Consider the following 27,450-nt stretch of genomic DNA (forward strand, 5'->3'; position numbering starts at 1 on the left):
GTCATTTTTTCTAGGGAAAGTAACATGAATGAAAACATTTTATCTTTATGATACTGCTATTGCCATTTACACTTGTGTCTTTCTATTTCTGGTATGAGGTTGAGGTGAAAGTGATAAACAGCTAGAAAAGTGTTTGTTTTAGTTATTATTGCAAGCTTTCTTATTGACTTTGGAATTCACCTGAAAGGCAAATGATTAGATAGACTTAACTCTTACCAGTTGCATTCTAAATAGAAACATTTATAATCTTGAGGAAGATTGAAGGGAAGATATTTATTCCTAGAGTAAAGTCATCAATTTAGACTTTAAGTTAATGATATGATACTTATTTCCAAAAGTATTGGAAAATATTAATTTTCCGTGATGGCATAGTGCATCATTTTATCATGTGGTATGGTGTCTTTGAAAGTTGACTGTTCTTGCATTTATATTTGTATCCCCAAAACCTGTCATGGTGACTGGTATGAATGAAAGAAAAGCATTTATTAAGTCCTTTATATGAGCCAAGCAATGTATTAAGGACTAGAGATACAAAAACAAGCAAGGAAGGACAGCACTTGCCTTCAAGGAGCTTACATTTTAATAGGGAAGACAATAGGCATAGTAGAGTTAGCCAAAGAGGAGTATTTTAGACTAGGAATTCAGAGGGCTGTTTATTAGAATGATAGGGCAATTTATTGACATATCAATTCCAGGAATGATAGTATTGATTATAAATGATAGTTTATTATTGGAACATAGTAGACATTTATTAAGTGCTTATTATTATTTGATTAAAAATATACTTACCAGAGGAGTCATAATCATTGTTCCAAACTATCCAGAGTTAAAGAAACATTTCTAGATCTTGCATTATACTTTTTGATATTATATGAGAAATAAATTTGCATTTTCTTATAGTTTTGAAGTTAGGCATAGTGAAAAGAAAGAGAATCCACTAATAGTTCACGATGTCATTATTACATTTTGACATAGGTTAGAGGGATGAATGTCTTTGCTTATTTGGAATATTATTTTAAAATTTGCCTTTCAGAAAGTAGGAAAGACTAGCTATTTAGAAGTAATAAAAATGAAAATGTGGTACATATTTACTTTACTTTGTTTTCTCTTTTAGGCTTTTTGGAGAAGATATTCTATTAGAAAAAGGTTTCTGAAACTAAAATATTACACCACCATTCTTCAAGCTAGAATAAGAATGTTGGTGGCTATGGCTGCTTTTAAACAGCATAGTTGGGCTGCTGTTATAATTCAGAGGCATTGGCGAGCTTATTTGAGAAGAAAAGAAGACCAACAAAGATACAAAATGCTGAAATCTTCATCATTGGTAATTCAGTCTGCTTTCAGAAGATGGAAAAGACATAAAATAGAGCTGCAAACCAAAGCCATCATAGTATTGCAAAGAACTTGGAGAAAATGGAAAGTCAGGAAACTAGCTAAGAAGGAAAAAGCAGCTATTATAATTCAATCATGGTATCGAATGCAGAAACAGATGAAGAAATATAGACACATGAGATTGTCTGTAATTGTCATCCAGAGCAGATTCAGATGCTTACAGGCCAAAAACTTATATACTGAAAAGAAGAAATGTGTATTGACTATCCAGAAGCATTATAGAGCTTATCAGAAAGGAAGGACTGCAAGGACAAGCTATTTACAAAAACGCAAGGCAGTTATACAGCTTCAAGCAGCTTTCAGGGGAATGAAAGCTCGTCAGTTATATAGAGAAATAAGAGCTGCTTGTGTTATTCAGTCACACTATCGTGCTTACATTATGAAAAAGAAGTTTCTAAGAATGAAGCATGCCATAATAACACTGCAGGCATTTATCAAGATGAAACAAGCACGTAAACAATATTTAAATTTAAGAAAATCTGCACTGTGTATCCAGCAACGGTACCGTTCCAAAATATATGCTGCACAATACAGAGATGAATATCAGTTATTACGGGAATCTTGCATGAAATTACAAGCCATTGTGAGAGGACACCTGGTTCGTAAGCGGTTACGTTTACAGAGAAAAGCTGCTACTTTGCTGCAGTCTTACTTTAGAATGAGAAAGGAACGGCAACACTATCTTCGCATTTATAGAGCTACAGTTTTTATTCAGAATCATTACCGTGCATACAAAGTACAAGTCTTTCAGAGAGAAAAATTCTTAGAAGTAAAAAAGGCAGTTGTTTGCTTGCAAGCAGCTTATAGAGGTTATAAAATCCGTAAAATGTTCAGGCAGAGATCTGCTGCTGCTCTTAAAATTCAAACTGCTTTTAGAGGTCACAGCAAGAGATTGAAATATCAAGCCATACTTAAGGCTTCTGTCAAGATTCAACAGTGGTATAGAGCACATAAGGCTGGTTATGAACTAAGAATGAAATTCTTAAAAACAAGAGCAGCTGTGATTTTTCTTCAGTCAATTTATCGTGGTTGGAAAGTTCGAAAGTGGGTCCAAAGGGAAAACAATGCTGCAGTCGTCATTCAGTGTGCTTTTAGAAGGGTCAAAGCTCAAAAGAAATTCCGACTAATGAGACATGCTGCATTGACCATCCAACAACATTTTAGAGCAAAAACTTTAGAAAAGAAGCAGCGCAAAGAATACACTGACCTTTATCGAGCCGTTTTGAGGCTTCAAGCAGCTTGGAGGGGAAGAGCAGTAAGAAGACAAATTAAAAGACAAAACCAATCTGCTGTCATCATACAGTCATGTTTTAGAATGTATATACACCAAAAGAAATGGAAAACCATGAAAACAGCTGCTCTTCAGATTCAAAGGTATTACAAGGCTTACAAGAGTAGAAAGAAGCAGTATTCTCTATATTTAAAAACAAAAACAGCTACGATCATTTTACAATCTGCTTATCGTGGTATGAGAGTAAGAAAACAAATGAAAGAGCTCCACAAAGCGGCTATAATTATTCAGGCTAAATATAAGTCTTATAGTGCCAGGAAGAAATATTCATCCCTTCGAGCCGCAGCTGTCACAACACAGAGATGGTATCGTGCTCTTGTCAAAGCAAACCACCAACGCTGGGAATACCTTATTTTAAGGAATACAACTATTAAAATGCAAGCTGTTTATAAGGGTGTACGAGTAAGAAGACAAATTCAACACATGCACAAGGCAGCCACTTATATTAAAGCTGTGTTTAAAATGCATCAGTTAAAAACAAAATATAGAACTATGAGAATGGCTGCTATTGTGATTCAGGTGAGATACAGAGCTTATCGTCAAGGTAAAGTACAACGTGGAAACTACTTGACACTTCTGCATTCTACCATTATTCTTCAAGCAGCTTTTAGAGGCACAAGAGTACGCCAGAAATTAAGAAAGATGAAGGTTGCAGCAACAGTGATACAGTCATGCTATCGGAAGTACACACAACAAAAGTATTTGAGTGAGTTATGCAAGGTGACTAAACTTTTACAGCAGCAGCATTGTGCTATCAAGGAAAGAAACATACGTGTTTGTAAATACAGTGTTATGAGACATTCAGTGGTCTGCATTCAGGCAGCATTTCGGGGGATGAAAACAAGGCAACACTTGAGAGTAATGCAGTTAGCTGCAGCTGTCATTCAGAGGAAGTTCAGGTCTTCAATGATAAGAAAAAGATACCTTTCTCTGAAGAAGGCAACAATTTTAATTCAACGCAAGTATCGAGCAACAGTTTGTGCCAGGCATGAATTTCGTGAATATTTGTGTTTACGTAAGGCAGTTATTGTTCTTCAGTCACATTATAGACGATTTATGGTAAAGAAAAAGATGAAAGAGTTGCACTGGGCTGCTACTATTATCCAAGCTGCATTCAGAAGGCACAGAGCATATGTTTCACATCAAACCATGAAATGTACTTCTATCATAAGTCAGCAGCATTCCTGTGTATACATGGAAAGAAAACTACAAATGGAAAATTATCTGAAGCAACACAATTCTGTTGTAGTGATCCAGGCTGCATATAGAGGAATGAAAGCTCGTCAGTTTTTACAGAAAAAGCACAATGCAGCAGCCATAATACAAAGCTTTTATAGAATGTATAAACAGTATTGTTACTATCAAGATGTACAATGGGCTACTAAAGTAATACAGAAGAGATACAGAGCAAATAAAGCGAGAAAGAAAGCACTTCAGCATTGTTTCATCATGAAAAAAGAAGCAGCTTGCATTCAGGCAGCTTTGGGGGCCCCAATGACTAGTAAAGAAAGACAGGAACGACATCAATCTCTTGTTGGTGTCCAAAAACATTTTAAAGTAAACCATAGCTATCTCTCCCTTAGGGAAGCAACAGTTCTTCAGAGAGAGAGAGCATCTACTGTGACATATGTACCCACCAAAGGACTTACTCATATATATCCTATTTACAAAGGCCTCAATCTACAAAAGAATTTTCTCCATATGCATCAGGCTGCTATACTAATTCAGGCCACCTTCCGAATGTACAAAGCCAGAGTTGCCTATCAAACCATGAGAACTGCAGCTATTGTCATACAGACTCATTATAGGTTATATTCCAAAACAAAAATTGAACAAAATACATTTTTAATGACACGAAAATCTATTCTAACTATTCAGGCAGCTTTCAGAGGCATGAAAGCTCGACAAGAATTTAAAAAAATGTTAGAGAGAGAGATGGCGGCAGTTGTTATACAGTTAGCATTTCGTCATTATAGGACAAAGATTCGACTTAAAGTGGCTCAAGGTGCCTCAGCTGTGTTTCAGAGTTGGCAAAAACCCTGTCAAAATACTCCTTTACAGAAAGTGACATATCCACAAAAAATAGCTGAAAGGACGACTCATCATACTTTTCATGAAATTATTGCAAGAAATTTAGTAAAGCAAAATGATGCTGACCAAAGAATTAGGTCTTTTCTTTGTATGACCATGTATCAGAGAAAATTTTTCCAGCAAATAAGATCTGCTATCTTATTACAGGCATATTTGAGGAGGTGGCAAACCAGAAGGCAGTTTATATTGTATAGAAAATCAGCACTGATTTTAGAGAATCATTATAGAACATATTTGTCTGCAAAATACCAAAGGAAAGTTGATTTACAAACCCAGAACAGTATTATAAGAATTCAAGCTAGAGTGAAAGGATTTATTCAACGGCAAAAGTTTCAGAAAATGAAGGAGAGCACCATAAAAATTCAGGTATTTATAAATGGCATTTCAGAAAATATTATCATTTTATTTTCCTGTGGTAGGGTTATGTCTGCTTCATTAGAAACCTAGGGGTAATTGTTTCATCCATGTATCTCGTTCAGTGGCTTAATATGATTTGTGATAATGTGGCTTGAATGCCTGGAAAGGTTTTATCTTTCAAGACAGAGTTCCAACTAATCTATATAGTTATCCTATATGCTCATAGGTCTAATAGGTTTGTTACCACTCCTTTACTAGTTTTCACTAGACTTCTGCTACTAAAAGGCAAATGATAGAGTGGATGGAGAGCTATCCTTGAAATTTGGAAGACCTGGATCTGGTTCCTGCCTCAAACTTTGGCTTTGTGACTCAAGATAAGTCACTCAGTGCTCTAGGCAACTTTCTAAGACTTTTGAGTTTCAGAGACTTTGCTTACTTGCATTTGTAGAAAGACCTTCCTCATATAGGACTTTTTCATACTGATGAAATCACAGATCCAGTCCCTATTCCTATCTCTCTGTTTACCTACACTGATCAGAAACATGTAAAACTTTTACACATGTTTTTTTCAGGAAAGTGTGAATCTAGCATTCCACTGAACCTTCTATTTAAAGTAACTCTCTATATTATTCTAATTTTGCTTTTAAATTTAACTTCCTTAAAAAAATAAATTGGACCATAGGATTTAGAGCTAGAAGGTAGGAATTTGACTAGGTGATTTTCAAAGTAATTTTATAGGTGATAACTAAGGTTCAGAGAGGTAAAGAACTTATTCAAGATCATATAGGTATTAAGTAGCAGAATCAAGATTTGTAGCTAGGTTCTTAGACCTAAAATGCACTGTTCTTTTTTCTACCAAAAAGTAGAAATGTATTAGATAGAGGTGTAATAGTTGGGTACACTTAATGATTCAAATAAATAAGATATGCTAATATAAATAGTATTAAATCGGAAATCAGGATACAGATTTTAGAAACTATTGTGCCACAGATGTTGTCAAATCAACAAGCATTTGTTAAGCACCTACCAGCACTGTACTAAACATGCAAAGAAAGGCAAAAGACAGTCCTTTCTCTAAAGGTGCTCACAGTTTAATGGGGGAGGTAAAATGCAAACAACTATGTACAAAAAGATTATACAGGATAAATTGGAGCTAATCTCCAAGGGAAAGCACCAAGTTTAAGGAAGACCGAGAAAAACTTCTTTCAGAAGATCAAACTTTAGCTGAAATTTGAAGGAAACCAGGGAGGTCAGGAGGCAGAGATAAAGAGGGAGTCAGTTCTAGGTATAAGGACCAGCCAGTGAAAATACATGCAGTTGAAAGATGGGAATATTGTGTGCAAGGAAGGGCCCATGTCTGCATCACAAATTATGTGAAGGGAGAGAAAGGTATAAAGAAACCGGAACAGTCACTTAACTTTGGGGGAGTTGTAATGTCCCCGTTGTCCCCTTCACATCTCTTTCCTCTTGTTTGTTTTGTTTTTTTGTTTTTTGGTTAGGCAATGGGGTTAAGTGACTTCCCCGTGGTCACACAGCTAGTAAGTGTTATGTGCTGAGGCTGGATTTGAACTCAGGTCCTCCTGAATCCAGGGCCAGTGCTGTATCCACTGCGCCGTCTAGCTGCCCCGCGTCTCTTCCCTCTGAAGCAAAAATCCTTATAACAAATAGTCATAGTCCAGAAAAATAAATTCCTGTGTTGGCCATGATCAAAATTGCCTCTCTATCAGGAGATGGGTAGTGTATTTCATCTTTAGTCGTCTGGTATGAGGTTTATCATTGCATTGATCAGAATTCCAAAATCTTTCTAAGTTGTTTTCTTTTTAATATTGTCTTATAAAATTCTTCTCATTTCACTTTACATCAGCTCATAGAGGTCTTCCCAGATTCCTCTGAAACTATCCATTTCATCATTTCATATGTCTCATTAATATTACATTGCAGCTATATGTTATAAATTGTTTAGCCATTCCTCATAGGTATGAGCCCCTTTAATTTCTGATTTTGTCTACTATGAAAGAGTTGCTATGAATATTTTTGGATATAAGGGTCATGTTTTTCCTCTAAGCCAAGAGCCTATGATCCAAATAAAATCAAACTATAGTAAAATTTAACAAAGCCTTTGATTAAGTACAACAGTTCTATTTTGGCATATAGGATTAGGTAGATGCCTCTTATAATTAAAAATGTTACAATTTCCAAGATGACTTCTCTCCTCCTGCTTAATCAAAACTACCATTCCTACAATACAGATTATCCCAGCCAAATGTTAGGAAGAAAGCAGTCATAGAATCATGAATTAGAGCTAGAGGGTAATTATGCCTTAGACACCATCGAATGCTGTCCCCTTTATTTATGAGAAAATGGAGGTCCAGAGAGACTTGTCTCAAAGTCACATATTAAGTTATTGAAAGTTGGGCAAGAGGCAGTGGGGTTAGGGTTAAAACAACTACAACCTAGGTTCCCTGATCCCGGTCTATTTCTCTTTTATGATAACACACTGGCTCCCAAATACTACCCCCTCTCATTAAGTTAATTTATGCTAGAGTATCAATGGCTGACATTTCTAAATGTATTTTATATTCTTCTTACCCTAAATAAACATTTGATTGAATGACAATTTCAGTGGAATATTTGGACTGGAACTCTAATAGGTTTATGGGTCCTTCCTGAGAATGACCCAAGTGTGTTATCAAAGATTCTTACCAGTGATTTAAATGAAGGCATTGATGGCAGGAATAAGGATGTCAACCAGAAATTGGGCAACTGGAATAGGTGGGCAAATCATGTGGCAAGAAATAGGGATTTTGTAAAAAGCCGGAAATATCCTCCTGATGTTAGGAAAAAGTGAGGAAGGCCTCCAGTGCATTGGGTTGAACCTCCTCCCTTTCCCTCCCAACTCTAGTAAACTTCTGGGAGACATGAACAACAAGCACATATGGTTTATCATCTTCAACACTAGAGGGATCTCCCAAATTGACAAGATCTTAGATCTATCTAAATATAGATGGAATGTTGATGGAATTTACAGATGTCATAAAGCTGTGAAGAATAGCTAATACAGGATTATAGAGTCTGCATGTAAAGCTTTCTACAGGTTAGAGCAGTGGGCTTAAATCTTTAAAAAAATCATCAAACTCTAGGCTAAAGGTGGGTAATGCATAACTATTTATCTGAAAAATACCTTGCAGATTCATAAGTCAACAGTGTCTCCCGACAGTCAAAAAAACTAATGTAATCTTAGGTTGCGTTAACAGAAGCAATTTCAGCTCTGTACTCAGCTAGGTAACATAGTAGATAGAGCGTTGGGCTTGGAAGTGTCAAATCCAGCTAGACACTTATTAGCTATAGAACCCTGGACAAGTCACTTCACCTCCTCCTGCCTCAGTTTCCTCAACTGTGAAATGAGAGTAATAATAACACCTCCTGGGTTTATTTTGAGGATTTAATGAGAAAATATTTTTAAAATGCTTTGCACAGTATTTGGGACACAGTTGGCTCTTAATAAATGTTTGTCCTTCCCCGATCCTCCCCCAACTTTACCTCCCCAACATATCCAAAATAGAATTCTTATTTTTCCCTCACCAAAACTTAACTCTCTTCCTAATTTCCCTATTTGTGTTGAGGGCACGATCATTCTTCCAATTACCAAGGTTTGAGTCATCCTCAACTCTTCTTTATCCCTTCTCCAGGCCTTTATTCTCTCCCTTGTATCTCCCTCCTTTTCTCCACTCACAGAACTGCCAACTTCTTGCCTGTACTATTGCACTATTTTCCTAATTTGTGTCCCTGCATTCATTCTCTCTTCTCCATCTATCACATTGCTACCAGACTGATAATCTTTTTTTTTTTACATATATATGAGGCGGTTGGGGTTAAGTGACTTGCTCAGAGTCACACAGCTAGTGAGTGTTATGTGTGTGAGGCCGGTTTTGAACTCAGGTCCTCCTGACTCCAGGGCCTGCACTCTATCCACCAGACTGATAATCTTAAAGCACAGATTGTATTGTCACTTGCCTGCTTGAGATACCCCAATAGCTCCCTGTTGCCTCTAGAATAAAATCCAAACTCCTCTATTTGGCATTTGGAGTTTTTCACATTCAGGCTTCAGCCTCTTTTTCCAGACTTATCCCTATTACCACTCCCTTTCTCAATCTCTGTAACAGCCCAACTGGCCTTCATTGCTTTTCCCTCTTTACAACATTCTAGTTCCTGTGCCAACTTGACTTAGATATCTTTAAGGGCCACTTAGATCTCCTATATACTGTCTATCCTTATCCCTGCCTCCCCAGTTACTAGTGCCTTTGCCCCCATTATTTACTCTGTATTGCCTTGGAGTCAGCTGGTGGGAGAGTGGATGGGACTCTAGGCTTGGAGGCAGGAAGACCTGAGTAAGTCAACATCACTCAGTCGTGGTTTCTTTGTGCAAAATAGGATAGTAGTAGCATCTATCGGCAGGTTTGTTGTGAGAATGAAATGAATGTGTGAAAGTGTAAAGTGCTTTGAAAACCTGAAAGCACTATATGTTAGCTATCATTATTATTATTACTGTGATATATTTTGTAGTTATTTATCTGTATATATATTGTTTTCTCTCACTAAAATTTAAATTTCTTAAAGCAATAGATGATCATTTTTGTTTTTTATCCCTAATGACTAGCACAGAGTATGTACTTAATAAATTCTTGTTGAATCAATGGCCAGATTGAGAAGCAGAGTGGAGGAAGGGAGGGAACAAGCATTTATTAAACTATTATGTGCCAGGCATTTTTCTAAGTGCTTTACTATTATTATATCATTTGGTCCTCACAACAACTTTGGGAGGCAGGTGCTCTTATTACCCTCATTTTACAGTTGAGAAAACTGAGGCAGACAGGCAAAAAGGATCACATGGCTAGTTAAGCATCTGAGGCAGTATTTGAACACAAGTCTTCCAGATTCCAGGCCTGTTGCTTTCTCCCTGGCATTGTTTGCTGCCTTTCTCATCAGAAGAAGGAGGTCTAGAGCTCCTGTAGTTATAGAAAGAGTGGTGGCTGTGGGAGCAGGAGGACCTGGGTACTAACTTCTACCTCTAACAGACTGTCACTGAACCTCTCCGGTGATCTATACAAAGCATTCCACAAATGTTCCAAATGTGTTGTGTAAATGTGGTCATCGTTACTCAGTTCTACGTGTGTTTGGAATGTTGCCTTGAATCCTGGGCATCATATTTTAGGAAGGATATTGGCAAATCTAAGAAGAGAAACCGTAATACAAGAGCACTGGAAACCGTGCTAACTGTCATGTGGAATACTTTTTCTGTTGACTTCAGAAAGCAAAACCATGAAGTGTGGGTAGAAGTTGCAGAGGCCAATTTCAATTTCACATAAGGAAAATTTCCTCATAATTAGGGTGTCCAAGAATAGAATGGGCTGCTGCAGAAAGTAATGGGTTCTCCCTATCCCAGGTCTTCAAGCAGGGGCTGAATGACCATTTGTTAAGATGTTCTAAAGGGAATTCCAGTTCAGATAAAAGTGGGATCATGTATGATACAGATGATTTATTTGCTTTATTGTTATCTGTGTATTATACTATTTTTTCCATGAAATGAGTTGAAAAATTGATCATGTATTCATTCCATTTTTTTAATAGGCTGTATGGAGGGGATATAAAGCCAGGAAATTCTTATGTAAAGTGAGAGCTGTCCAGAAAATCCAGGCCTGTTTCAGATGCTACAAAGCCCGCAAAGAATATCTAGCTATGAAAAAAGCTGTTCATATCATTCAAAATTTCCTCTATACTAAATTACAGAGGATCTGGTAAAGTATCATTTACTCATTCACATATGAGGATGTATATATGTTTGGATGAGAATATTTAAGATAATAATTGATCTTCTTTTGGTCTGTTTTACATTGATTGTTGTTTATATTTCACATTTCAGCATTCCTGTGCCAGAATGTTCTTGTCTCAAAGAGTAAAAGCTGATCAGTTTCTGGTTCATGGTAGCACTTTTTTCATTATAAAAAAAAATTATATGAAATTCACCAAACAATTATCAAAATACACAGTATTCAGAGACTTGTATGTATTAGACTTGAAGGGTTGGGGGGGTGGGTTATGTAATTTAGATGAAGCCTAAGGAATGCCTCCTGAAGGAGGTTGCAACTTGAGTTGGGATGTAAAAGATGGGCAAGATATCAAAGGGAGCAGCTACGTGGCAGAGTGGATAGATCACTGGCCCTGGAGGTCCCGAGTTCAAATGTGGCCTCAGACACTTAACGCTAGCTGTGTGACCCTAGGAAAGTCACTTAACCCCAATTACCTCACCAAAATAAATAAATAAATAAATAAATAAAAGATTTCAAAGGGAAAGCTAGGTAGTCTTTCCCATTAGATGTCAGCTCCTTGAGGACAGGTCCTATCTTTTGCCTCCTTTTGTATACCCAGCACTTAACGCAGTGCCTGGCACATAAATGTTTATTGATTTATTAATATTTTCTCTCTCTCTTTCTTTCACACACATACACAGACACACACTTCCCTTGAGCCAAGTCCCATATTACTAGCTGCCTATTGAACATTTCAAATTAGACGTCCTGGCCCCTGATTGTATATATAATTTACTTTCCTGTACTCCCAAGATGCAGCAAAACTTTGCTTCTCTTTGTTCTTCACACATGAAGTCCTATTTTCCATTTCCATGCCTTTGCTTCAGCCATTGCCACGCTTGTAATACACTTGTTGCTCTCATAGAATCCTTTCCTTATGAGATGCAGCTTAAGTATTGTTTTCTACATATATACTATATGCTATAAATATACTATATACTATACTATAAATCTTTACAAGTAGGGATTGTTTTATTCGTTGTATTTGTATCCCTAGTGCCTGGAAAATAGTAGGTCCTTGATAAATGCTTGTTAATTAATTCTTATACTCTTTATAAGTAAGAATTAGCTTCATAAAATTGATAAATTAGTATATCCTTTGGACCTCTTCTTCTGTTCCTCTAATGAATTTCTCTACTCTTTTTTTTCATGCTTTTATTCAATTCAATAAACATTTATTAAGTGCTACTATGTGCCAGGCATTATGCTAAGTTCAGTGATAAATGAACAATAATCATTACATATGCTTTTTTTGAAAAATGCAAAAATATTTGACATGTACAAACATTGTCTTTTGATTCAAAATCCAGATTTGGGGTGTGTGTGTGTGTGTGTGTGTTCATGAAAAAAATCAGTTGATTTGGCTGCCCTCCTAAAATTTATTTTGTCTGTTCTTCTCACTCTGTGATGCCACCTCATTTAAAGCATCTCAGAAAGATAACAATGCCTCCAGTTTCCAAAAGTTTTCACAGGAGAAAATTCTTCTTTGTGCCTAAGTTAAAACCCCCCACATTGCTGGTTGGACCTTTTTTTTCCTTGTTTACCATATCAGTGAACACTTGAGGAGCTTATCCACTCTAAGTTTCAGCTATCACTTCTGTGAAAATAACTTACCATATGCATCTCTAGTTCTGACCTCTCAGCTTCTTTGTTGTTGTTGTTCATCCTTCATTTTTGAGAAGGACCAATGAGATCATGGAGTGTTGTCTTGACTTGAGTATGAACTGGATTTAAGTGAGATAGAATTGCACAAAGTTGCCAGTCTCATTCTCTCTTCCTGAGTCGTTGAAGTTTAATTGCGGGACAAAAGTCAAGATGACAGGCAATGAGGGACAGCTAGGTGGCCCAGTGGATAGATCACCAGCCCTAGTCAGGAGGGCCTGAGTTCAAATCCAACCTCAGACCAAACACTTGACACTTACTAGCTGCGTGACCCTGGGCAAGTCACTTAACCCCAATTGCCTAAAAAAAAAATGACTGGCAGTGGCCCAGGATTCAGCAGATGACCTTGGTGTCTTTGATGCCTGACCAAGGTCTAAGTGTTCCATAGCTCCTGCTTCAGCTGCTTTCATGGCCATTGGGACAAATTGTTCTTATCCGCCCATTCTGCTGGGAAAAGTGTTCACATGCCTAGGGTAGACATCCTCTTAACTCACCAACAGGTTAGAGGCCTGTTGGTGACCCTCAACCTGGTTTAACCCATCTGTTTAGATGGTTTACTGGAGAGTGATCACTGAGTATGCTATAGTTTCTTGGAGTCACAGGTGAAAGTTGGATAAAGGTTGACACTAATAGTAGATGAGCAGCCCTGAAAAGGGTTCAGCAAGCCCTTGCATCAAAGGTGCTAGGCCTCCCTGAACATTCCATACACTCTTTCTAGTCTCTAGCTACCTATAGTGTACATTCTTTAGACTTCTTAACAATACTTGAAACTTTTATGTCAAACTTGTATCTTCTTTTCCAAACTAGCAGTCTTTCCTCATTTGCCTAGTATTATGCCATCACACCTATAATTTCAGAATTATCCTTGACCTCCTCTTTCTAGATTCATGTAAATCCTGTTTTTTCCTTTGAAATACTTCGCACGTCTTTGATCTTTTCTTCCTAATTTCTTTAGCCATTTGCTTTGTCCAATCTCTCATTATTGGATTTCTGGATTGGATGACTACAGTAATTTCTTTGGTGTTCTCCCTACCTGTCAGCCCTCCTTGCTTCATTCAGTCCAATCTATCCATAGCTGCAAGAGTAATATTTCTCGTGTGATGTTTTATCAGATCATTAATGTCAGAAATCTATAATGCTGCTTACCTGAAGTGCTCTGTTACTTTCTCTTTCTCTGGTTCAATGAATCATCCTCTAAGATCTGGTTCAAGATTTATCTTCTGTAAAAGCTTTCCCCTGTTGACCTTCCCGAAACTGTTATTCCCTTGATCTATACTCCTCTCAGCACTATACATAATTTAGCTACCATGTTACTTTTAATTTTCTTTTATTCTCTACTTCCTTCTGTATATTTGTCTAATTCAACCAACTCCATTGTAGATTCCTCAAGAGATTGTATTTTCTCCTTTTTAAAATCCCCTGTAGTCATACTGTGCTGTCCCTTATTAAGAAATACTAACCAAATGGCTTAAATTCAGTTTGAGGAGGAGGAATTTAATAATCACTGTATCTTATTTTAGGTTTTTGAATGTGAGACTTTCAACAATTACTATTCAGAGAAGGTGGAGAGCTACTTTTGTTGCAAAGAAGGCTCGTGAACGATTCCTGTGTATGAGGGAAGCTACAGTCAAAATTCAGTCAGCTTATAGAGGATGTTATGTTAGAAATCAGATGATAAAAGTAAGTGTTCAACATAAGTCTGTGATTTAATTTTCACACTCCTAAAGTGCAATTTAAAATTCTCTTTATACACAGAAGCACTATGTATATAAATGTAGTTGTCTTGAAAGACATGCTCACATTATATATAGGTATCCATAATTCAAAAATGGCTCACTGGAACCTAAGCTTGAAATTATTTCTGGAGTCAGTCAACATTTGTTTTAAAAGAGCAAATAATAGATCAGATGTATATAAGTTAGATGCTAAAGGTATACAAGTAAAATACCATTACAAAATATAGCAAAAATATTTCTCTCCATAGTCAATGGTCTCGTTATTTCACTATCAAATTATTTATTTTTTTGACTTTAAAAATTTGTTTCTTTAGATGCAACATTTTTTGACAAATACCCAAGTAATTTCTCCCCCTACAAATTAGAAGGCTTCAAAATTTAATTAGTTGACAGAATTGAAAGATGCTGTTCTACTTATTTTAAGCAATAATTAATAAAATGAAATTGCAATCCTGTAAGGATAGTAACTTCCTAAACAAATTTCATTATGTTGTTCCTGGCACTTTTGTAATTTCTTGAGAAGGTATTCCTGTAATGTTTACTTTGAAGAACTAAATTTTTGAAAAAGTTAACACTTTGTAGCAGAAATTGACTTGATTTCTAGAATTTCATCTGTGCTGTCATATATGATCAGGAAGGATCTGAGGTATTGAAAAACTGAGCCAGTTTCTCAGCATAATATGATCAGAATTAACTTTTCATAGCTGTTTACAGGCCATTCTAATCTTTTGTCTTTAGCAGTCCTATTCAGTATTTCTCATATGTATTTTAAGCCCATTCCTCTGCTTTCCTCTCAAACTCCCTTCCTTATATTAATATAAGGGTGATTAGAGAAAGAATAGTTGAGTGCCTGGTCACCCTGTGATTCAGTTGTCATAGACTATTGATTCTGAACCAATCTTAGTTTTTAACTGAGGACACGGTTGAAAACCATGTTACTTTTCCATAGATAAAAATAAATGTTACTCTTAAGTCACAGCTCTAAGATTTCCCTCAGTCAATTTTTTTTAAAAAATTTTAATAACTTCTTGAGATTGAAAATCTTCAGTTATACTGACATCTGCCTACTAATGTCATTATTTGCCTAATGTAGAGACATAGAGCAGCCTGTTTAATCCAGGCAGTGTATCGAGGCTATAAAAGAAGACAGAACTTCCTTCAGCTGAAAACTGCCTCTGTGATCTTACAAAGACATTTTCAAGCTAGGAAGGCTGGAAAATGTGAAAGAATAAAATATATAAGAATGAAAAAAGCTATCATCATGTTACAAGCTCTTGTTCGTGGTTGGTTAGTGAGGAAGAAGGTAAGTATTTTAAGATAAAATATCCCACTGATATAACTTTTAGGAAATGTTGAATTATTTAATACATTTATAGCTATCACAAAAATAAATTTAAATTCACTCACTGTCCCCCATATCACTCAGAGCAATCTTATACACACACGCACACACACACACACGCACACGTGTACTCACGCACATGTTTCCTTTTGCTGTTGCAGCAAGTCTTAAGATTCAGAAAGAAAAGCAAGGAAATTGGTACATGCCATTTATGTAGCTTGTTGATGACCAGTCCCTATGAAAAACAAACAGCTCATTAGAATTCTACCTATATATGGGGCAGCTAGGTGGCGCAGTGGATAGAGCACCAGCCTTGGAGTCAGGAGGACCTGAGTTCAAATGCGGCCTCAGACACGTAACACTTACTAGCTGTGTGACCTAGGGCAAGTCACTTAACCCCACTGCCTAGCCAAAAAAAATAAAAGAGAATTCTACCTATATAGACCCCGTGGCATTGCCCTCATTCCTTGTAAAAATAACTTCGTTGGGAACCCAGAAATATTGCCTTTCAATTTGTGAAACACTTTCCTGGGAAAGGAGTAATTACTTGAGAAAATACTAGTTAGAAGCCATTTTCATTTCAGACTAAGGAGGAAAAAATCTTAGGACCCCACAAGACTACAAGGCAACATATGGTATAATCAGAATATTGGACTGTTCTTCATAGTAAATTATAGGGATTAAAAGATTGATACTATTCCATTAGAATTTCTTAAATTATGTGCTGTATATTCATATTAAAATTCTTAGAAGTGTTATTATTAGATGTGAGCATTTCACAACAAATCTATTAAGATCTGATTAGAATGTTTCTTTTTCTATTCTTGCATGTAAATTACTGAACTAAGTGATTAATTTTATTTAATCTCCAAGCCAATTGTGATTTCTTGTTATTTTGGCATAATTGATTCTAGATTGAAGCTGTATAGAAAAAAAACCAAAATATGAATTAATTTTCAAAATATATTAATACTTTCTTCTTTTCTAGATTTTAAGAGTAGAAAGCCTAAAATAGGATACTTTGCTTTTCAGCACTTACTGTCACTTCTGCTTTTAAAATTCATAAAGCATACAACTTCATGTAGCATTGGAGGGAGCTAGAAAGAATATCAGTTCAGTCATTTATATCCATGTTAGTCTTCATGTAAAAGAGAAATTATGTAATTTGTTTAATTTTTCTTTTAAAGGCAATCAACACTTAAATATTTCCAAAGGGTGATGCTGAGACAAAATCTTTAATGTTTCGCTGTCAGTGTAACGATCAGCAGCATTTGGGAAACAAATAGCTTTTAATGTGGTTTAGACACATGTGTGTGTGTATTTGTCTGTGTGTTTATATATACATATATATATATTTGAACACACGTATGTATTCAAAATTTTTTTTAATGCAAAACAGAGATGCTTCCAAGCAAGAGTACAACAAAAGATACATATTCAGAATTGTCAGAATATCGTAAAAGGCCAAGAGGCAACTCAAGAGTATTATATTAGAAGAAATAGAGCTGCAGCAGTGATTCAGAGAGCAGCACGTAATTTCCTCTTCCGTAGACGAGAAGAAAAACTTAAAAATGGAATTTCTAAAATTCAGGTAACCGCAGATTTTGGTCTTTTTTTAGTTGAAGATACTTCAAATTTCTTTAATACATCTGAAATTTTAAAAACATGCATCAAAATAACATAACTGAAAGATTAAACAGTTTATGAAAAGTGAAAATCTATTTTCATACCTCTAAAAGGATAATAGGTAGCACTTAGGAAATTAAATGAGCAAAGAAATTTCTAAAAGCATTAGGTGTTTTAAAATTTAGTTTAGTTTTATTTATTTTTAAAAGTGTGTCTTCCTTATCTCTGCTAGCCTGGAAGTGTGAGTACCTCTCAGAGGCCCGATTCAACTACTGAATAGATCAGGGGCTTTGATCTGCTCTGTTTCTGCCTGGGTCTCTCCTCCCCCCTGTAGGCAACCTGGTGGTTCCCCATTCCCAGAAGTTCACCATATTAATTTCAAATTTAGGGTAGACATCCAGTCAGCATAGCCCACTTCAGCTGAGAACTCTGAGCTCAAGAGACCTGCCAGCCTTAGCCTCCCAGTACAGATTGCAGGCATGTGCTACCATGCTCGATAGCATTCTTGAATTATACTCTCACAGTGTCATATCTATCCTTTAGAGTAATTGGACTTCTAATTTCCAAAAGACAGGGTTATTAAATGGAGTACTTTCTTAGTAACATGATTTTAGTACTGACTAGACTGAATTGAGATCTTAGAATAAGGGTGAATTGACAAGCATTTTCCAGATTCACCGTATTTCCTTTTTGTGAGTATGCGTCCAGATGTAAACTTTTAGCTTTAGATGAACAGTTTGAGACTATTAATCTTTTTCTCCCCCCTTCCTCAAATCTCTTTAAGGCATTATGGAGGGGATATTCTTGGAGGAAGAAAAACGACTTTTCAGAGATTAAAGCCATCCGACTAAGCCTACAAGAAGTAAATAGAAAGAGCCGAGAAGAAAATAAACTGTATAAAAGAACTGCACTGGCAATTCATTACCTTTTAAAATACAAACATCTGTCATACATTCTTGAAGCCTTAAAGCATCTAGGTTAATTATAATTTTTGTTTTTGTAATAGATAATGCATTGTAACATTTGTCTCTTGTGGATAGGTAGACATTTTCTCCTTTCAAGAAATGGTTGCAGAATTTCAGATTTGGGAGGTACCTCAGAAGCAATATAATCCACCCCCTCTCTGAAGAAGGGATTCCATTCAACCATCATTATCATTACTGTCATCATTATTGCTAACATTTATAAGGCATCTCCTATGTGCTAGGTGCCGTGCTAAGTGCTTTACAAATATCATCTCATTTGATCTATGAAAACCCAGCTGCCTGACAGGTGTTCTTATAGTCCTTGCTGGAGGACCTCCAATGAGAAGGAACCTACCACCTCCTCATTCCCCTTCTATATAACTCTAGCTGATAGGAAGTTTTTCCTTCGATTAAAATAAAATTTGCCTCTCACCCATATTTCTTGGTTTAGCCTTCTGTGGCCAAGCAGAACAATTCAAATCCCTTTTTCCACATGACAGCTCTTCAAGTACTATATATGAGCTATCATTTACCACCATCATCTCTAGGTTAAAACATTACTAGTTCCTTCAGCCAGTTCTCAGATATCATGATATCAGGATATTCATGTGAATATCCTGGTTGCTTTCTTTTGGATACTTCTCATCTTGCTGTTACAACAGTGCCCAGGAGTGAACACAAATCTCCAGATGTGGTCTGACCAGGACATAGTACAGTACCTTTATCCCTTCCCTACTCTAATGAAGCCTAAGATTTAATTAGTCTTTTTTTTTGGGGGGGGGATGGGGGGGAATGGGGTTTCTATGTCACACAATTTTCTCATTGACATTATAGTTTTTTTTTTCCCCAAGCAAAGTACTGTCTAGCCACATCTGCCCCATCTTATGTAGCATGTACCCCCAGAGCTGTAAGGGTCAAATGAAATAACATTGTGAAGTGCTTAGCATATTGCCTGGCACATAGTAGGCAGGGGCTTAATAACTGTTTGTTTCCTTCTTTCTTTCTTGTACTTAGGAAGTTTATTCTTTTGAAATGAAAGTACTTCTGCTTTTGACTTTGAGTGTTATAATACTTATATTTATATAGCACTCTAAAGTTAACGAAACACTTACTCAGAGTAATCCCATGAAAGAAGCAATGGAAATATTAGTCTCCATTATGCACATGAAGTAACTGAGGTACATGTGCATGATCACAGAATTTGTTTGAATTTAGTTTAGAGCCCATATCTTCTGACTTCCAGTCTTACAATCTACTATAACAAACAACCATATTTTTCTAGAATATAATGTTATGGGGCAGCTAGGTGGTGCAGTGGACAGAGCTCCAGCCTTGGAGTCGGGAGGACCTGAGTTCAAATCTGGCCTGAAGACACATAACACTTACTAGCTGTGTGACCCTGAGCAAGTCACTTAACCCCATTGCCTAGCCAAAAAGAAAAAAAAATACAATGTAATATTTGGAAATCTCAGTACTTAAGTAATTTTTAGTGTGAATTTTCTTGTATTCTGCTTTAAATGCAAATGCATTCTATTTCTTTTTTAGAGGTTGTTACCAGGTTGTCCCCTCTTTGTTGTGAAAGTATGGCTCAGAGTGGAGCAATTGCCAAAATATTTGTTTTGATTCTAAGTTGCAACCGTAGCATCCCATGTATGGAAGTCATCACATATGCAGTGCAAGTTTTACTTAATGTTGCTAAGGTACTTTTATCTTACATTCTGTTAGTGAAATGTTTCTAAGTTGAGTAATCTACCTATTAATTAAGGTACTTTTGTCTGTTTGTTTGCCTTTTGGCATTTTTCTCTGATTCCCCTTAAAACATTTCAATGGAACTTAAATTTCATCACCAAGTAACTAATTTTATTTAAGATTTTTAGAAAACGCTTTCCTTGTTTTGGCCTAAATTTGAGCATTTTTCTGCTTAAGAATCTTAAAGTGTGTGTGTGTGTGTGTGTGTGTGTGTGTGTCTTCCATTTTGGGGTAGGATTATGTCTGTAAATTGTATTAAAAATAAGATATTCATGTCTCATAAAGTATGCTGACCTGAATACCACAACACAAAAAGCCCGAAGATTGCTAACTCATAACATATATTGAATATTATATTAATAATAGATATTATAATATTTATAACATGTCAGTTATAAATATTAGTAATTAAATATTAAGAGTATATTATGGTCTTCTAGATACTAGAAAGTCTATATTCTTTCTTATTAAAGCTAACACTTCCTAATGTAGTATTCCTGGTCATAGGCAATATTAATTTTTTGAAAATTTGCCTCAGGAAGTACTAAATATTCTGTGCTTTAAAAGCTTGTTCTTTGTTACTTCCAGGTTCTTATTTCTGCATATTTTAACATTTTAATTTTTTATCTTAAAGCCTGATAATTTATTTCAGTTTTAATTGACTTAATGTAAATATTTCTGAAGTTGACTGATGTGACTCCTATACCTTTTACTTTTCTTCAAGTATGAAAAAACAGCCCCAGCAGTTTACGAGGTAGAAAATTGCATAGATACATTATTGGAGCTTTTGCAAACATATCGGGAAAAATCTGGCGACAAAGTTGCAGATAAAGGTGGAAGTATTTTCACCAAGACTTGCTGTTTGTTGGCTATTTTGTTGAAGACCTCCAGGCGGGCTTCTGTAAGTCTTGTCTACTTCCCCCACTAATGTGTTTCCGGGGGGGTTTTTTGCTTGCTTTATATAAATACATACATACATACATACATACATACATACACACACACACACACACACACATAATATATATATATATATATTTAAAAATTAAATCAGCATCTCCTAAGTGGCTAGTCTTCTATAAGAAATTGTACTACAAACTTGAGTTTTAGATGTTAAAAAATGACATTACAGCTATTACAGAGTTTATATTCTACTAGTTGAGTGTATCTGAAATAAGTATAATAAAAGGAAAACTATGACCTTATTACTTACCTGCTCAAAAATCCCCAATGGCTCCCAGTTTCGTAAAAATAAAATAAAATCTCCTTGGTTTGACACTGGAAAACCTTTACGCTATGATGCCAACCTGCTTTTGCAGGCTTATTACACATGTAATATTTCTCGTATTAACTGGTGAATGATCCGTGAAAAATGTTGCAGGCTATATTATTTGATTATTACTGTTTCATTTTGAATCAATATAGATTTTGTTTGCTAACTTTTTTTAGGATATCCGAAGCAGACCTAAAGTTGTTAACCGCATTTGTAGTCTCTATAAACTTACAGCACGTAAACATAAAATGTGTACTGAAAGGATAATTACTAAACAAAAGATGAATCCCACAAATGGACACTTCTTTATTCCACCAACACCTGTAAGAACAAAAATAGTTTCAAGGTAAGAATTTAAACTTGATCTGAATTTTTCTAACTTTTTGTGATACTTATTTGTTAATACCTGATTCTCATTTCCCCACAGATTAAAGCCAGATTGGGTTTTGAGAAAAGATAATATGCAAGAAATTGTGAATCCTCTGCAAGCTATTCAAATGGTGATGGATACACTTGGTATTCCTTATTAATAAAGCTGTAAAAAAAAATTTCTAACTGTACAGTAAAGAAAAATCTTAAAGCCTTTTCACTTTCTTGTGTATATATCTTTTGAAAATCTCACTTTTATGTTAAAATTAGAAAAATTGATATATATATTACAGCTGAAAACCTTGAATCATTCTACTTCATTTGATGTAATATTGTTGAGAATGTAATGTCAAATTACTATTACACAGTAATAAATCATAGTCTGTGATTCTATAGTAGCATGTTATGTCTTGTTTCTACTCTCAAGCACAAATACTAATGTAAACTTCAGTTCCTTTGGAATGTGGATAAGATAAAGTATATTCTCCCTATTTCATGGGCAATCATAGATATATTCATTTTCTAAATCTGCTTAATGTTATAAGTAAAGAAAGAAGACGAATGATAATGATCTTTCTCATACTATTCCTTTCCATAGCTCGCTTGAAGTGCTAAAGAACCTTTATTGCTTGCTAATGATTTCCAAAGCTGAGTCAGTACCATTTAGCAGAGTTTTGGATATGTGCCTATAAGCAATATGCACTTTTTTATCCACGTTTTTAGTTTTTGATAGCAGAGCTTCTGGACTTTTCTGCTCAGCCAGTAGAGCCATCAGACAAAGATAGTTAAGATGTATTTGTTTGCACATTATGTGCTCTAAAATTTTTTCCTGATATATTCAAATTCTCATGACTATTTCCTCTTTCTTACAACTCTATCAACACTTATTTCCCCCCCTGTTTTTTCACTACCACATGATGAGTGTGAGATGGAATCTCAGTTAATTTGCATTTCTCTGATTATTAGTGATTTTGAGCATATTTCATATGATGGTTGATAGCATGGATTTTTTTCCTTTGAAAACTGTTCATATCCTTTTACCATTTATTTATTAATTGGGAAATGCCTCTTATTCTTGCACCTTTGAATCACTTACTTATATATCAGGGAAATGAGAACTTTATCAAGGAAACTTAGTTTGAAGATTCCCCCCAATTAACTATTTCTTTTCTACTCTTAGCTTCATTGTTTTCATTTGTGTAAAATTTTTAAAATTATACATAATCAAAAATTGTCCACTTAATCTTGTGTGATTCCCTCTGCCTTTTAATCGATTATGAACTCTTCCTCTATTCAAAGATCTGAAAGATAATGCTTTGTTGAGTCTCCATTTTGTTTATGATTTAACCTTTTATACTAAGTCATGTATCCATTTGGTGCTATTCTTTGGTATATGGTGTTGTCCCAAACCTAATATCTGCCAGACTGCTGCTGTCCAGTTTTCCTGGCAGTTTTTGTTCTTTAGTAAGGTCTTCCCTTAGTATTTGGAATATTTGGTTTATCAAACGCTAGGCTACTAGATTTATTTGTTATGTATGTTATATGCTTAATTTGTTTTACTGATCAATCTCTCTATTTCTTAACCAGTGCCAAATTGAATGATTATTACTTTGTAATATTGCTTGAAATATGGTACTTGTTTGTCCTTTGCTCTTGAAGAGAATCATTGACATCATGAGCATGATGTCTTGACTTCAACATGAGTTGGATTTGAGTGAGGCAGAGCTGTGTAAAGTCACCCTTGGCTGTCTCCTCCAGAGTTATTGGAGTCCAGTGATAAGACAAAGGTCAAGACGATTGGTGATGGCCCAGGATGCAGTGCGTGACATTGCCCTGTTTAAATTAAGGTCCTTCCCTGGTCTCAGTTTCTCTGAGGCTACACCCATTAATGACTAAAGGTTAGGTAAAAATTGAGATAAAAGATGGTTCAATTTACTATCCTAAAGATATCAGTCTTAGTGGGGAAGACCCTCTGAATTTCTTGCTATCATTGTAAAGTAATCCGTTAATAGTTTGACTGGATTGGCATTGTATTGCTATATTTATTATATTGGCTCTACTTCTCCATAAGCAATTAATATTTCTCCATTTATTTAAGTCTGTCTTTATATCTCCAAAGAATGTTTCATAATTGGTAGTCATATAGTTTCAATGTGAATTGGTAAATTGCCTTCCAAGTATTTTATATGTTTTGTAATTATTTTAAATGACTAATCAACATTTGTTGAAGTACAGCACTTATAATGCTAAACATCCTAAAGAGTTTGACATGGACTGTTTTTAGATATGATTTTAACAAATTATCTGAAATCATTAGCTAACAATATTACAATGGAAAACCGCTACAAGCTTTTCTAATAAATATAGGAATAAAGTAAAGATGCCATCTCTCTTCATCGTTACCTGACATAATTCTAGAAAGGCAAGACATAGCAATAAGATAATTAAAAGAAATTAAAACTGTAAACATTGGAAAAGGAATATGAAATTATCTCTATTTGATGAAAAAAAATTATCCTTAAAAATTCTAAGAAAATTGACAAAGAAAATAACTGAGACAATAGTTTCAGTATAATAACAGTATGCAAAATAAATCTGCAAAATCACTAATATTTCTAAATTGCAAAAAGAAAATTCAGGAAGAAATCATAGTTAAACACATTCAAAATAACTATACAATGTATATGCATAAAATATAAGAACCAATCCAAGGCATACTTACAATATATGTATAATTAAAACCATTAAAAAAAAAGAATAACTCAAATGAAGGCATATCCCTTAAATAAGGGATTTTCGTGGTTTGGGGCTGTACCAATATAATAAAAATGATGATGCTAGCCAAACAAACTTACAGATTTTCTACTGTACCAAATTTCCAAGAAGGTACTTTATAGAGCTAGACAAAATACTGACAAAATTAATTTAGTAGATTAGTATGTTTAAAATATCAAGAAAGTAATGACAAAAAGGAATTAAAGTGAATAGAACTTTTGGATCTCAAATTGTATTATAATTTGTTACTGTGTAAAAATTTAAAAGTTGATAAAAGAATCATACTAGACAGGGGAAAATTAGATACCATCAACTCAACAACCTATTATTTAATAAACCCAAGAACTTAAATTACTTGGGAAGACCGACCTCCCTTCTTAAAAAAATTGCTGGGAAAAATGGAAAGCATTTAAATAAATTAGGCCAGTATCTTGCACCTTACACTATTAACAAGATCAAAATAGAGAGATGACCAGAATATAAAAAATTATACCATAGGAACCATAAAAGAACACCATTCACAGCTATGCCTAGGGACAAGTTTTTAACCTGATAAGGAGTGGAAGCAATCACAAAAAATTAGAAACAAGTAAGTTCACATGAGATTGAGAAGCTTTTGTATAAATAAAATGAATACATAAATATTAAAAATGGGAGCTTTCAATTGGGTAAAAATATCTTTATCTCATGTCTCTGGTCCAAGATATATAGGAAGTGAATGCAAATATATAAGACCAAGAGTCAGTGCCCAGTAAAGAAATTGCCAAAGTATATGAAGTTATCGTAACAAGAATTCAAACTATAAACAACTATATTTGTTTCAAAATCATCAATAATGTGAGAAATGTAAGTCAAAAGAAAACAACAACAAATAAACTCTGAGGGTTTTTTATCTGTTACTCAGCAAATTGCACAAAATGGGAAGTCAAAGTTAGAAGGATGACAGGCACACTAATTCACTGTTGCTAGTACGGTGAATTGGTTCAACCATTCTACAAACAATTTGGAATTATGTTAAAAACAGTAAGTAAAATGTATCTTCCTCCTTTCATTGTAGAGTTGAGTTTCATATGGTATCAAATGTTTGAAATATTGCCAAACGGTTGATGTACTGTTGGATTTTTCTATTTTATTTTTATTCTTTGTTACAAAGATAGCTAAAAGTAGGGGAGAAGTAAGGGATGTTTTCAGAAATGAATGTAATGTTAAAAACAAGATGTCCACACAATTCTAAACAATAAAAGTACTTCAAAAGAGATGAGATACCTTCACATAAAGTTTTCTAGAAATTATAAAAATTATAAAATATAAAATTTGAAGACCTCACCCAGAATCACAGAATTTGAGAGTTGGAAGGGACTTTAGCAATCATTTAATCCAACCCATACACAAAAGAAATCCTTACTGTAACATATCCAACCAGTAGTTGTCTAGTCCAGAAGTGTCAGATACATGCCCAGTAGCATCGTTGCATCTGCAACACTCCTTAAGTGCTTTGGGAACCAGTTTAAAATGTAACTGGGAAATATTTAAGAAAATAAATAAAAATACAATAGAATGCCAATAATGTTAATATGTGATTTTCTTTTCTTTTTTAATTTTATTAATTTATTTTGATTTATCAACAATCACTTCCATATGCTTTAAAATTAAAAAAAAAGAGTAAAATTTTTCTCCACCTTCCTCTCCACCATCCTCCCCAAGATGGCACACAATCTCATATAGGCTATACATTTACATTCTTATTAAACATATTTTCACATTAGTGAAGTTGTAAGTAAAAATTAAAACCAATAGGAGGAACCATTAGAAAGAGGAAACAAAACTCAACAGAAGAGAAAAAAAAATGATAATGTTCCAACTTCCATAGTTCTTTCTTTGGATGTGGATAGCATTTTCCATCACGAGGCCTCTGGAGATGTCTTTGATCCTCTTATTGCTGGGAAGGGTTAAGTTTATCAATATTAGTCATTGCACAAGATGGCTGTTATTGTGTACAATGTTCTCTTGGTTCTGCTCACTTCACTCAGCATCAGACCATATGAGTCTTTCCAGGTTTTTCTGAAGTCAGCCTATTCATCATTTCTTATAGCACAATAGTATTCCATTACATTCATATACCACAACTTGCTCAGGCATTCCCCAATTGATGGGCATCCTATCAATTTCCAATTCTTTGCCACCACAAGAAGAGCTGCTATGAATATTTTTGTACATGTGGGTCCTTTTCCCATTTGCATGATCTCTTTGGGATATAGCCCTAGAAGTGCTATTTCTGGGTCAAAGGGTATGCACATTTTTATAGCCCTTTGGGCATAGTTCCAAATTGTTCTCTAAAATGGTTGGATCATTTCATAACTCCACCAACAATGCATTAGTGTTCCAATTTTCCCACATCTTCTCCAACATTTATCATTTTCCTGTTTGGTCATGTTGGCCAATCTGATAGGTGTGATGTGGTACCTCAGAGTTGTTTTGATTTGCATTTCTCTAATCAATAATGATTTAGAGCATTTTTTCATATGATTATAGATGGCTTTAATTTCTTCATCTGAGAACTGTCTGTTCATATCCTTTGACCATTTGTCAATTGAGGAATGGCTTGTAGTCTTATAAATTTGTCTTAATTCTCTATGTATTTTAGAAATGAGGCCCTTATCAGAGAGACTCATAAAAATTCTTTCCCAATTTTCTACCTTCCTTCTAATCTTAGTTGCAGTGGCTTTGTGCAAAAACTTTTCAATTTAATGTAATCAAAATTATCTATTTTGCTTTTCGTAATGTTCTCTATCTCCTGTTTGGTCATGAATTCTTCTGTTCTCCATAGATCTGATAGGTAAACTATTCCTTGTTCTCCCAGTTTGCTTGTAGTATCAGCCTTTGTATCTAAATCATGAACCCATTTTGACTTTATTTTGGTTTATGGTATGAGATTTGGGTCTATGCCTAGTTTCT

At 35.0% G+C, this 27,450-nt stretch overlaps 1 protein-coding gene across 1 annotated transcript in view; it reads left to right on the forward strand.

The window, feature by feature from the left end:
* The window catches only part of ASPM (assembly factor for spindle microtubules), a 64,744-nt gene extending 38,682 nt beyond the window's left edge, over positions 1-26,062 (forward strand). The window contains 10 exon segments of the mRNA XM_020971728.2: positions 1,115-5,140; positions 10,760-10,926; positions 14,181-14,340; positions 15,490-15,699; positions 17,138-17,329; positions 18,149-18,341; positions 19,875-20,029; positions 20,803-20,979; positions 21,528-21,697; positions 21,779-26,062. Of these exon segments, the coding sequence (XP_020827387.1) occupies positions 1,115-5,140; positions 10,760-10,926; positions 14,181-14,340; positions 15,490-15,699; positions 17,138-17,329; positions 18,149-18,341; positions 19,875-20,029; positions 20,803-20,979; positions 21,528-21,697; positions 21,779-21,881 (5,553 nt within the window). The 3' untranslated portion in view covers positions 21,882-26,062.
* The last annotated feature ends 1,388 nt before the right edge of the window (positions 26,063-27,450 follow it).

The sequence above is a fragment of the Phascolarctos cinereus genome, unplaced genomic scaffold (genome assembly GCF_003287225.1).
Source record: "Phascolarctos cinereus isolate Bilbo 61053 unplaced genomic scaffold, phaCin_HiC Scaffold_5;HRSCAF=322, whole genome shotgun sequence".
NCBI classification, from domain to species: domain Eukaryota; kingdom Metazoa; phylum Chordata; class Mammalia; order Diprotodontia; family Phascolarctidae; genus Phascolarctos; species Phascolarctos cinereus.